The sequence below is a fragment of the Embiotoca jacksoni genome, unplaced genomic scaffold (genome assembly GCF_022577435.1).
Source record: "Embiotoca jacksoni isolate LCO1_2020_lvr unplaced genomic scaffold, fEmbJac1.0.p SCAF_21, whole genome shotgun sequence".
In the NCBI taxonomy this organism is placed as follows: Eukaryota; Metazoa; Chordata; class Actinopteri; family Embiotocidae; genus Embiotoca; species Embiotoca jacksoni.
In genome coordinates this window covers 7,376,468-7,389,437 of record NW_027185352.1, presented here as the reverse complement: position 1 = coordinate 7,389,437, position 12,970 = coordinate 7,376,468, and the positions used below count along the sequence as shown (strand labels likewise).

At 40.8% G+C, this 12,970-nt stretch overlaps 1 protein-coding gene across 1 annotated transcript in view; it reads right to left on the bottom strand.

Annotated features, from left to right (window-relative positions):
- The window catches only part of LOC138202562 (copine-8), an 81,114-nt gene that overhangs the window by 48,540 nt on the left and 19,604 nt on the right, over positions 1 to 12,970 (bottom strand). The window contains exons 2-5 of the mRNA XM_069156666.1: positions 11,049 to 11,089; positions 7,713 to 7,759; positions 5,928 to 6,031; positions 1,496 to 1,535 (exon numbers count right to left, since the gene is read on the bottom strand). Coding sequence (XP_069012767.1) covers positions 1,496 to 1,535; positions 5,928 to 6,031; positions 7,713 to 7,759; positions 11,049 to 11,089 — 232 coding nt within the window. The remainder of the gene's footprint in view (positions 1 to 1,495; positions 1,536 to 5,927; positions 6,032 to 7,712; positions 7,760 to 11,048; positions 11,090 to 12,970) is intronic.

Below are 12,970 nucleotides of genomic sequence, written 5' to 3'. Positions count from 1 at the left end.
GGAAATGCACGTCACTGTAATTCTGGGGACTTCAAAACAAAGCTTTGTCTCTTTTCCCTCCATTTTTTATTTTTTATTTGTTTACCACGCATACATCTACAACCCACTCAAAATTATCCCACAACCCACTTTTCGGTCACAATGCAACAGTTAAGAACCACTGTTTTAGAGGATTACTGACTTTTGTATCGGGAGTTTTACTATAAGTAACAGTGGGGTTGACTATAAAGAAAGAAGGAAAAATTCTCAAATGGATAATAGTAATAAAAATGTGCCACCCTCTTGTCTTTATAGTAGATCTCTTTATGTTCTACCCGACAATGCCGACCTCTTTCCATTTGTTTACGACACAAAACACAGAGGCTATCTGCAGCTCTTGAAATAATGTTCTTTTCCACAAACATGGACGCATTAAAATTACATATGCCCAGCTGTAGTATTTCTCTTCCAGAAAGCAGCCGAAAACTGCTGAAAAGAGGGAGGAAGTGTTGCACGACTGCACACTGGCCTTTATGAACATTGGACCCATAAATGTATCTCCAGATAACATCCAGATAAAAGGCTGAATAAAAAAAAAGAGAACTGTGTAAAACTGATATCTGCCTTGTTTTTGGTGCCGTCATTGGTGCATGTTATTTTATTGCCCTCCCTCTATGTTTTTGGCTGCTGTGACTTCCTTCTATTGAACCGTGGCAGTTCAGGTGAGTGTTGGCAGTTACTGAATTTCCCGAATGTGGGATGAATAAAGTCAATCTCATCTTATTTTATCTTATCTTACCACGGCAACCAACTGCTCAAACATGCCTCAGATATCGCTGTAAAAGCCGATTTCATAAACACAGGTGTGTGTAAAGAAGATTACGGTCAGACATGGAGTTTTGGGATACACAATGCAGCCCACCGACTGGATCAGAATGATCAATTTAAACAGCCTTTTTCTGAAACATCTGTTAAATTGGCGATAGCCTACCACACAGGCAAATAAGTTGTGTGGTTACCTGATTTCCACATGTAAATAAAGAATTAGTTTTAGCCTTCATTTAAAAAAATAAATAACGTAAACATGTGAAAAATCAGGGGACACGCTGCCCCTTTGAACTACCACCACCACCATGACGCAGGAGGCAGGTAAGAGCTATAATTAGTTGCCAGTAAAAAAACAAGTTATCACATTGTTGTTGCTAATTACATTGTGATAATCACTGCTATCAATGGATAAAAACCAGGGTGGACATATTTAATTTCTAAGTAAACAACAGGCCGCTCAGAGAATGTGCTATTACAGTGGATGATAAACACACTCATTGTAATGGCCAGATTACTGTTATGTGGCTGAAATGAGGCAAATGGGAGGTAATGACACGGACAGCAATCACGCTCCCAAAAACCCTCACAACCACACAATGAAATAAACCAGAGTGTGCAGGGAGACCAAAATAAACGGGAACATGTCTGGCTTAATGCGTGCGCACAAAAACACAAGAGCAGCACTCACGTGTTTCGACAGGTTGGCACTCTTGGAGTCAACGTCGTACCTGTAGAAAAAAAAAAAAAAGAGAGTCAGTGGATTAGAAAGTGATGGAGGGTGGCAGGAGCTCAGCTGGGAACACAACAGGGATTACAGAGTGGGTAAATCAGTAATGGGGCCAAACAGCTTGTCACCGTCGATCACACCAGAGGCTCTGGATATTTCACTTCCCAGCATCACAGGCTCAGAGGCCTCCTCCATTAAACTGACACTAAATGGACTAATTGGCAGTCACATGTGTGACTGCAGGAGTATACGTGTTTGTGCATTTGAAATAAAGACACTGAGAAATGTTGTGTTGGTAAGTAAATAAGTTAGACCTCTTTTCTGTTGTCATCTCTGCTCATTAGGTGGCCAGTGCCTTTTTATCATGCATGTTGGATTATTACTCATGACTTTATTACTCAATTTCACCTGCGGGGGGTCTCGTATATACAGTGTGTGCAGTGAGAAGAATTTGTCTAAAAATGGATCCTCCAGACGAGCCACTCGCTCGGCAATTTGAGATCATTTCCGCCACCACTAAGAATGGATTGCTCTTCGCTGGGTAATACTTTGGGAGAGAAATGAAACAATTATTTAGTTACTGTACAGGAATGTTCAAGATGATGTACAATACATCCTGTGAGCATTAATTCATTTGATTTTAAAGCATAACCTAATATCTAAAATGCATTACAATGCATTAACTGTAACAGTCAGAATTATGCCCAATTAAGCCAATAAATGTTGTGTTTTCTCTGCTGTACCCAAAACGTGACTCAAAAATGAAAGTACATAAGTCAAATTTGTAGTACGTTACACCTCCATTAAAACCCAGCGCATTCTCCTAATTCATATTCAGAAGACATACTGTATAATTTCCTAACCTCTGCTCTGTTGCCGTTTTGTTTTCATACAAATCTCATCTTCATGGGCCTGAAGGAGGAAACATTCTTTCCTCTGCCATCATCTCAGACTGTGTAACCCTCTGCAGGCTAACTATTTATCTACTGTATCTATTTCTCTGTCGCTGTCTCTTTATATACATCTCTATCTGTCTCCGTGTAAAAGTTGACATTTATGTGCACTAAATTTCTAGCATTCAAAATAGGGCTTTTATATGAACCATTATCGCTACTGGAAATGATTCAGAAGAAGGCCAACAGTTCAACACGGTAAAGAAAAATCACTTATAAACACATAAATGTGAATTTGTATTTTAAGTTGAAAGCTTAACAACTGACCCTGGAGTAAGGTTGTGTAAGAAAATTGACACCTCAAAAATCGCTTTTATATAACAGCAACAGGGTTTTACCAATCTGTTTATGTGTGAGAATGTATACCGGGTCAAAACACGGCGCGGTGCACAGGTGGAGCTGGCAGAGTAGATATGAAAGGTTAAATGCTTCTCTTAACCTGAAGGAAGTCTGTCCATTCCCATATTACACCCACGATCCCCGGTTGTTATGGCTACCTGCTAAAACCGCACACACAACCCGAAACCGATGCACCACGGAAATACACATCGTCCCCATGGTTACACATAGTATGTGGGAATGCAAACTAAAGACGCATACTTCAGTTTTGGTTTTATCTGAAGAGTCGGTGTGTTCACCACAAACTGGGCTACTTCCTGTAGCAAAAGAGACAACATGCATAGAATACCTGGCCACAGGTAACACACTGCAGGTGATTAAGGTAAAAAAAAAAAAAAAAAAAAAAAAATCATACTTTCCCAGTTGATTATGTACATCAAGACAATTATCTTTTGTGTTGCAAGTTTTCAGAAATTTTACATTTAAATATACAAATGAGGCATCATCTTATTAAATATGTGCACCTTTGCATCCATTTACAGAGATCTGAACATTGGATAAAGCCAGGTTCAAAATTCTTGTTTCCCTTTGCTGACACATTCAAGAGTCAAACAGTTTTACATAGGAGATTTGGGATTTCTTAGAAATAAACCAAAAAAATACTGTGAATAGCCATAAACAAAACCATTTAGCCAAGTTTGTTGGAATTAAATATGGGTATAAAGCAGGCTGTGAATGATATCTGAACAAACCCTGCTGTATAAATCAGGCTATGAATCTTCTGAATAATCTTCAGAATAAAACTGGGACTAATTCTGGAGATGTTGGTGGATGTATGTGTTGCTGAAGTGGAGATTTCTGGCTCATTTAGAGAAAACAGCCCTAAAAGATGTATTGTAAAATTAAAGGCTGTTTTTTAAAAGTGCGTTTTTTCTTTTCCTTTGAGCCAGAAACCTCCATTTTAGTACACCAAACCTTCTAGTTTTATTCCCATCCGTGTTCAGAAGGTTTCTCCAAAGGAGTTTGTTCAGATGTCATTCATAGCCCGATTTCATATATGCTAACTTTTGGTTAATTTCGGACAAATCTACAGACACAAATACGCAAAGTGAAGTTCAATAATCATCTAAATGTGTATTTTGGACATTTTCTTCCCAATATTTTAAAAGAAGACGTGTTTATGGCGTCAAAACAGCCCAAAAACGAAAATATTTTGCCTGTAGTGTCTCGCCTGCAACTTACAATTTACTTCCATTTCTTCACATAATGCTGCAGTGCTGATGGACTGACAGCTGACAAGATACAGAAGAACAGTAGAGGACTGAGCAGTGACAAACACACCTCTTCCGACTTCACCTTGAACAGTAGAACTTTAGTAGCACTTAAAATGACACTTACTGATAGAACTTTGTAGTTTGGCTTTCTTGAAGAAATTTTATTTTCTTGATTCCTGTTGTTCTGGGTGTTGTACCCTCATGGTTGAAATGCACTTATTGTAAGTCGCTTTGGATAAAAGCGTCGGCTAAATGAAATGTAACAAAGGTGAAGCACGCATACTGTCATTGCAACTGGGTACGAGAAAGTTTGCGCACACATCTCTTTTACTTTCCCAAGAAACAGGGATTATGGTGTGTTAATCATACCAGAACTATACACTACAGCGTCAATTAGACCAGGAGCAAACCTAAAATAGGTATACGTAAGCTCCTGTGCACAAATATAGACATATAACCACATACAAACAATTTTTTCTCTGCCTTGTTCTTTCCGTTTCTTCTCCATCTTTCACAAACAAACAGGCAGGCGTGCAGACACACTAACTCCTCTTCACCAAGTCTGACTTTCAGATCCCAGTTGGGTTGTCGCCGTGGCTCCCTGGTTCACGGATTAAAATATAATTAATCTCCATCTGACGAAATAATACCAGTGAAATCCCTCCGTAATTCAACAGGAAATACGATGTGAGAAAGAGAACCCCCTCACCTAGAGGCAGGGTGGTGGCTTAATAAGTCTGAGGGCCAGCTGGCTCCCACAGATAGCATCTGATGCCTCGATGCAAAGGAACGCAGATGAAGTGTGACATCATGGTGCTTATACCACATTAAAACCAACATATCCTGATGTGGTCATCAACAATACAAGAGAATGAGAGAAGCGATCAATATAAATCCATGCACTTGGCATAAACGAAGGCTCAATAGGTGTTTTTTTTTTTTTTTTTTTTTAAAGCAGTGAACAATATCCAAAACTCTTCCAGCCAACCAAATATATCAGTCAACAACAATCACCAAAGAGCATTTGTAGTCTTGCCAAGGCAATGGTAAAGGAAACACAGATGAACTTCTGTGCAAAAAAAACTACTGGTACAGTTAAAGTAAAGGAGGAAGATTTAGATTGAGTAACCCAGTGACTCTTGTGTTGCACAATCAATTCAACCTTCTCTCAGTTTGCATGTAAATCTGAAGTCAATTACAGCAGTAGAGCAAGAAACACAAATGGAGCGACGCCTGCGAGCTCGTTCAGGCAGTCAACTCGAGCTGCTCCGCTCTGCATCACGTGACGCGCCACATCCTCCATAATCATCGGACATGCGCACCCTCCAAATTTGGTGGTCAATTTAAGCTGGGAAATTTCCCATCTCCCCCTTTGTGCCTGTCAACAACACTACTGCGCCTGCGTCAGTTCTGCTGCCTGTTTGCTCGGCCCCAGCACCACCCCAGCATCCACCTGTAGGCTCTGGGGGGGGGGGGGGGGGGGGGGGTTAAGATATTTGTTCATCACTCCCCAAATATATCTGTGTAATGCCATCTACGAGGAAGGATGAGTCCAGAGCCTAGACAACAAACTCAAACTGTGTTCTGCTGTTGAAATAAACATTTCAAATGTGAGTTGTCTGACTGAACTAAGTAAACAGTAAATAAATCAAATCTGTGGTTAAAAAAAGAAAAGAAAAAAGAGTGACACTTGTTCATGAAATCAATCCATGTTTTAGGTACTAAATTTGTGAAAGAGATATTTTCTGGAGGAGGCCTTTAACAATGATTGGAAGATCAACTCCAGACCCTTGAACACAAACACACACACACACACATCTTACTTACAAGTCAAATCGGATGTTCTGCCGCTCCTCAAAGAAGTAGTCCAAAATAAATTTCCGCACAAAGTCTGGGTTTAGCGTGTTGTCGATCACCTCTGTTCTCCCGAACTAGACAAAGAAAACAAGACAAAAGGCCGGTGAGAACACAAGTTGGAGAAAATGTTAGGCAAACAGTTTTTTTTTTTCCTTCAGCGGCTGCTCTAAACGCTGGACCATGACACCGTGTCAGTTTTGATGCTCTAAATCTACATAATCCATTATTTGTCTTTTTAATCATTTTCTGCGACTCACTAAACTTTGAAGCTTTACACAAATCACAGCTTTAACAAGGAGGCACATCAGATGAGAGGCTGGTTACAGAAGATTATTCACAGCTTCAGAGTAATAAATGCAGAGCGGCTCAAGTATCGAGTCAATGGGGGTCAGGTAGGTCCTGGTTTGGCATTTAACTTGGCCTGTTAATAATGCATGCAGATGATGGGCTACTCGGAACTATGAATAACTGGGAATGATTGGGGCTGCGAGATGTGCCCCCTCATTTACATGCATGAATATTCATTGTAGTGATGGCAGTACAGTCAGATGTGAGTGCACACATGGTCTTAAACAAGTTACCCGTCGTATCTACTAGTACAAACAAAGAGGGGTTTTTCATAATTAGAGAGTAATGGGGTGTCATAATTAATGCTGATTAATAATAAAACTGCAGAATTGAAATTGTGTTACAACCTGGAGTGATAAATTAGTAATACAAAACTCTAACGTGCATATTCTACTGAACGTGGGACGGTCACCTGGTGTCCTTTGCTCGGCTTCATATTCCACCGGGAGCATTTCAGAAGCGGAAAGTTTTGTCTGCCCGTTTTATTTTACGTCCCGATTTGGGAACGTTTCCTTGATTTTAAAGTGCCAGCATGGGTAAACGTTATTAAACAGTTTTTTTTGTTGTCCATTTTGTGTTTATTGTTTTTTTGTTTTTTTCCTAATTTGTGCTGCGGTCAAGCGGTGACAGTTTTTTTGGAGCTTATTTTCTAATTAATGACGGGATTATTTTCAGATGAACGGCCAGAAAACTAATAAGAAGGAGAGGCTTTAGCTAGCAAAACCAAAATAACTCGTGGAGAAATTTGACTGACTTCAGATTTAATGAGACTAGTTGAATGGGAGTGTACGGAGCTGGAGGCTTTTTTTTTTGGAGCCGACCTCCAAGCAGCCCTCGGCGGTACGGTAAGCTTGCAGCATTCCTGCACGGCCACATTGTTCAGACCCGGAAGCTACGTCCACTTTTACGTCCGCCGATCTGCTCTGCTCAGCTTGCTGAAGTTTTCCGCGATATGGGGACAAATCTTGGCAGCAACATGGGATCACTTCTGGTGCTCAGACTCACCACCAGAGTACGGAGAGATGAAGTGAGCACGTGACCCCGTCATTGGATCATTGGTTCGAAAGAGAGAAACTGGCCTCCAAAATAAACACACTCGGACTCAGTTCAGAAGTTAGAAGCCTCCGAGTGATTTTTTTTTTTTCTACTTGAATTTCAAAGCGTCAGTGGGACTGACTGCTAATTTAGCCACGCAGGTCGAATATTTTGTTGGAATAACGATGACGGTCCGGCGGTCTGTCCGTCACTTTGGGTTCAGACAGAAATATCTCAACAACTACTGGATGGAATGACGTGAAATTCTGTACAGACATTTATGGTTCCCGGATGATGATTTCCTCACTTTACTTCTAGCGCTGAAAGAGGCCAAAAAAAGGACACAGCACATTGTGTAATACACAAACTGACCTCTCTCCACTCCTTGTTGCCCATGCCTTGTGTGTAGAGAACGCAAACTGTGAAGAACAGAGACACATAGCATTAAAATCATTTATCATTTCCTACACAAGCGAAGACATATAAATATCAAACTGTACTGTATTTGCTGCAGCTGTCAAGGCATTTTTGGGAAATGTTTATTCATTATTCGTATAAATGTACCCTCTTTAGACAACCACTGTATATCGATGATGATTGATTAGTCTTTAAAACCATAATGTTTGATGCGTAGGCTAACGAAGGGAAGAACAGAGGGACCTTACTTCCTAAGACACCAATTAATAAATAAAAAACAACTCAAATGTCACAGTGTTTCATATAGCCATTAGGAAAATGACAAGCCATAAATACATGAATTACAAATAACATAACAGCATCAAAGCACCTAATAGCTTTATTCATGAAGCCCAAATATGTTTGTATATTTCCTGTCTTCAGATGGTGTAAGACGTCATTACAGGCCATTAGGCAATTTCCCAAAACAAGACCGGTCTCTAAAAGGCAAATTACTGAGCTCGCTCGTCGTATTCTTCACTTCTGGAGGCCTTTGATGTTCTCTTCAGATAAGTGACAGCTAAAATATATCAAGGTGCATGTCCACACACCCACAAAGACGCATTAAATATTGCTTCTGTATGTGACAGACACGGGAAGATGATATTTTCAGGGAACAGAGAAATTTAAACCAATATTAGCTCAGACAACTTTTGTGTTTGTCTTTTTTCCCACTTGTGCCAGCACACCTGTTTTCTTATTCCCTGCTCTTTAGATTTAAAATATATTTTGACCACCAGGTGACATATCCAAGAAATCATACATTAACATAATCCTTTTCCTATATCCTTTACCTCCTCGCTCTTTTCCCTTGTCAGGCTGGTTCATATCAGGAGACTGAAGTTGCCGTACTAAGCATAATCACAACTGCCACTCAGCATAAAAGCATGCCTAAATGTATGGTTCAAGCCATGGCTGCTTCCTCCTCCTCCTCCTCATCCCAATCACTGTCATCCTCATCATTGTGCTCATCACTGTCATCATCATCACCTTGAGTTATTTTTAACCCTGGCTACTGTAAATGTGCTGACATACTCTGATTTGCAGGCGATGTGTGTGTATTGGTGAGTTGTTGCAAAGCACCAAACACCATCCTGATATCATAACTTCACAATCACGCACGCCTCAAGATGACAGATATGATCTGCGATAACAACGATGGTTGTATTTAAGGGATTAATATTAACCTTGATCTCATCGTATCGTCACTCCTCATACACACCCGCCATGTACATGCAGACATACTAACACACCACATACAAACACTGAAAACCTTGTTTCATATTTACTTTCTTACCAACACTTAAGTGAGAAGATCGATACCGTTCTCATGTGTATGACCTAAACAGGGTTTTCCCTAGGTTTCTGCAGGGCTCGGCATCTGTGCTAGCGCTCCAAAATGAATCGTTCGGAGTCGTTCCAACTTACTCGGCGTAGACCTCGGGTTAATTTGAACCAATCAGCATGCGCTGAAACCTGCCGACACTCTGCCACCGCTGCAACTGCCTACGGCCCGTGTCCTCCAAAGCCTTTTTTCATGAGTGCAGCATAATGCTGCGGTCGTCCCTGTCACCAGCCGTCCAATTACAGTGAAGGACGGGCGGGAGAAACGCAGGTAGCCATCGACACTTGTCGCTGATTGGTCCGCCCTTCAGAGCGGCTGAGCAAACGCTAATATGAGCCGAGTTCCCAGACTGGATTCAGAGTAAAGAAAACTGAAGCCGTGAGTGACAGTCGGCGCAGCCAAGCTCGTTTGGTACATGCAACAGTAGGTTGACAGATCATTCATGGTTCATTCAGCTGCCAAGTTCAGCTCTGATTCAAAGCTGTTCAAACTGCTGTTTCCAGCTTAGTATAAAACTCGCCTATATAAGCACTTAATATAAGATTAATAGCTCATATTTACAACTGAGATGTTAGATAATTCTTTCTGTGGCGATCTTTTAATATGCTTTTAACAAGAAAGAAACACACTGTGGATCGCAGGTAAGCTGATGATGGTTCTACTGTTTCGGTCAGTTACCATGGTTGCAATGCATGGCTGCACGACAAAAATAAGATATGTGCTGAATATGAAGACTGAAAGGTATCAGGTCTCAATTAAGTCAAGTGTCGAGTTCAATTGCACATCTGTGGTGTACAGAAGAGTGGTATTGATTTTCACATTACTTCTAAGAAGGAAACAATAATAATAATAATAATAAACTTTATTTGTATAGCACTTTTCTAAACTCAAGTTACAAAGTGCTTCACATAAAAGAAGCCATTAAAACAAAACAACAGGTGATTTCTAACAAGCCTTAAAGATCCAACAACACAATGATCGTATAAAACAACCGTAAAAATGAATTAAAAACAAATTAAAACCAAGCTACTGATTCTAAAAACTCCGGTAGGGAAATGGGAGGAGATTGACTTATTGCGCTGTGTAGTAAGTGATTGTCATTAGAGAGTGTGGCAGTAGGGACGATAGTGGCTCTGATTGACTCTACTTTATCAATAAAATTAGATAAAACGTTTTCACAGTCAGCAGAGGCAGCGGGAGAAGTTGGATTTAAAAGCCGATCAACAGTGCTGAATAAAAACCTTGGGTTATGTTGATGGGCAGAGATAAAAAATAGGAGCAATATTGCGATCTAGCATTTTTAACCGTGTTATTGTAATGGGAAACCAACTCCCTCATAGCCACATAGTGTGCCTGAAGACCTGTTTTCTTCCATAAGTTCCTTTGATCATAATGTAAAACTACTCCTTCAGCTTTTCACCCACTCTTCGAATCTATAGGCACAAGCTACTTAGCCAACTTTACGAATTAGTCAGACCTGCCTGCGCCAATATATTAAATGAAAGAAAAATCCAACTTGTGTAAGGACTGACTCATGACTGCACATAGAAAAAGCAAAGACCTGTGTTCGGTCCCCAACACATTTCTCCCTCTCTGACAGTGCACTCATTCCTATTCATTTCAACCCGTTTCACATTTTCGCTTTACTTTTCATTCCTTTATTCCCTTTCTTCCCTTTTCTTTATACTTACAGTGTATACGTTTTTGTGAACTTGGGCTATTTAAATAAAACTGAGAAGAATACAAACACATTATGCAGCAGATCCCCTTTCTTCCTCCTTCAGCTTCCTTCCTGCTCTCCTCACTGTGAAGCTCAGAAATGATTACCACCTGAATGAACAGTCATGCCCTCACAGACACTTGTTCACCGTGGGTGATGGACAAACAAGAGAGCTGGTGGATCTTACTTGGGTCTGATTTGGAGAAGGTGTCCCTGTCCAGCAGGTTTCTGTGGAGACACAAAGGGGTCAGATGATTAAAAACACAGTTCCCTTGGTGAGGAGGGAAAACATTTGTTGTTTAAATGCAGGCAATGAATGCATTCTAACAGCGACTATTTATGTACCCCGCTGGCCATGAGTCGGCATGTTACCATCACGCTCTGTTTACAGTATTCCTGTGAAACTCTCGGATGAGGTGTAGAAATACAAACAACATCAAGAGGGCTGTATACAGACATCATTAGACCCCATGCTGGGGCTTGTGTGATGCTATACTGAGTGGCCAAACAACAAATCCTCAGTTATCTAAAAAATATTTTTAATATTCTTCAACGTATCCCCTGAAAAGATCAAAGCCAGCAGATGAATTGATCCGACTAAGAGCTGCTCCGTGTGTTGCTAAAGCCGGAGGTAGCTGCTGTCAAACGAACTGTTGAAAAGGTTTAAATGCGTCATACTGTTCAGATTTGTGACATGTTCCTTAATTGCAACAAGCATGGACACCAGTTTATTTTTTTTAAATCACAAATACAGCATCCTGCTGCCATCAAAACTCACTACAGCGCCAATCCGAATGGGAAAAACCAAAGTGAATGTTTTCCCTCAGACGCCTCAGGACATCACAGTTGAACTCGGTGTTGACAGTCTGACCCGGAGGGACGAATTCACGGTGCACAATCCTGCGAATATCAAAGAGAACCCTTCTGGTTGCTCCTGACCCGAAGCACCTTCTTCAGTATTGGAGAAGGATTTTGTGCACCACTTGAAAAACGAATGCCACTCAAAGCACCTTCCCCGGCTCATTACTTCATCGCCGTAGGCTTTCCAAACCATTTCAAGGGTCTCCCGTTGCTGATTTTGAGTCGAGTTTGATGAAAAATTTGAGGTGCACCGTCTGCTCATGTTTTACATGGCGAAATTGCTTTGCACCCGGACCAGCGCTCGCATGACCAAGCGACGAAACTTACTTACAAAGGTTATAGCGTCTCCCTGCTCTGTGCACGTCAACGTGCTACTCGCCATCCACGTGCAACAGGAGCAAATAAAATAGCAAAAAGCTAAATATACAGTAATTTACTTACTTTTAAATAATTCCCTTCTCAGTAGAAATCATTGGGTTTGACGCTGATACTTTCAATGTTTACAAAGGAGTGACTATTTTCAACCAATTTTCTCCCATGTTCCATATAAACTACCATCGCCCTGACAAGAACAAGAACAAACAACCATCTTTAGGTTATACAGCTACGCATGAAGCGGTTTTAACTCAAACTCAGACTTAATCACAAGGATGCCGATTTTTATAGTCCCTCATTTCATGCTTCAATAAAACTAGGGCCGAGCTATTAATCTCTGGCAAGTGATATATTATGCAGTTCTCTGTTTCAGCAAAATCGACAGCCATGGTGATTATTACAATTGTGAGGAATTTATGTTCCCCTGAAAGTGGAAGAATGAGGTCTGGGGAAAATTAAATGGCCTTATATGAAAGTGGTATGAGATCTGGTCATTAACTCTGATTTTTGAATAATGAGATGAATGGTGCTGACGATGACAGCACCCAGTGGTCTCAAGAGGGGAAGAAAAGCGACCGGCGGAGAGGAGAGGAAGGGCGGGATGACTAACTTGTAAGTGAGGTTAAATCAGCATGTACAGGCTTCTATGGGAACTAAAATCTTCTTCTTTTTTTCATCTGTTTATCTCGTGACGGGCCCTGGTTGCAGAGAGGGCATGAAACTATGGGTACTGCTTCCCATCATCCTTTCAATCGCTGGGATTGTGAGGGACTTTTAAAGGCTCTCAGACAAAGTCCTGAAAACCAGCAGTGGCTGAAGAGTATCAAGGCTGCAAACTGCTTTTCACCAGCAACTCTAACTGGAGCAATTTCC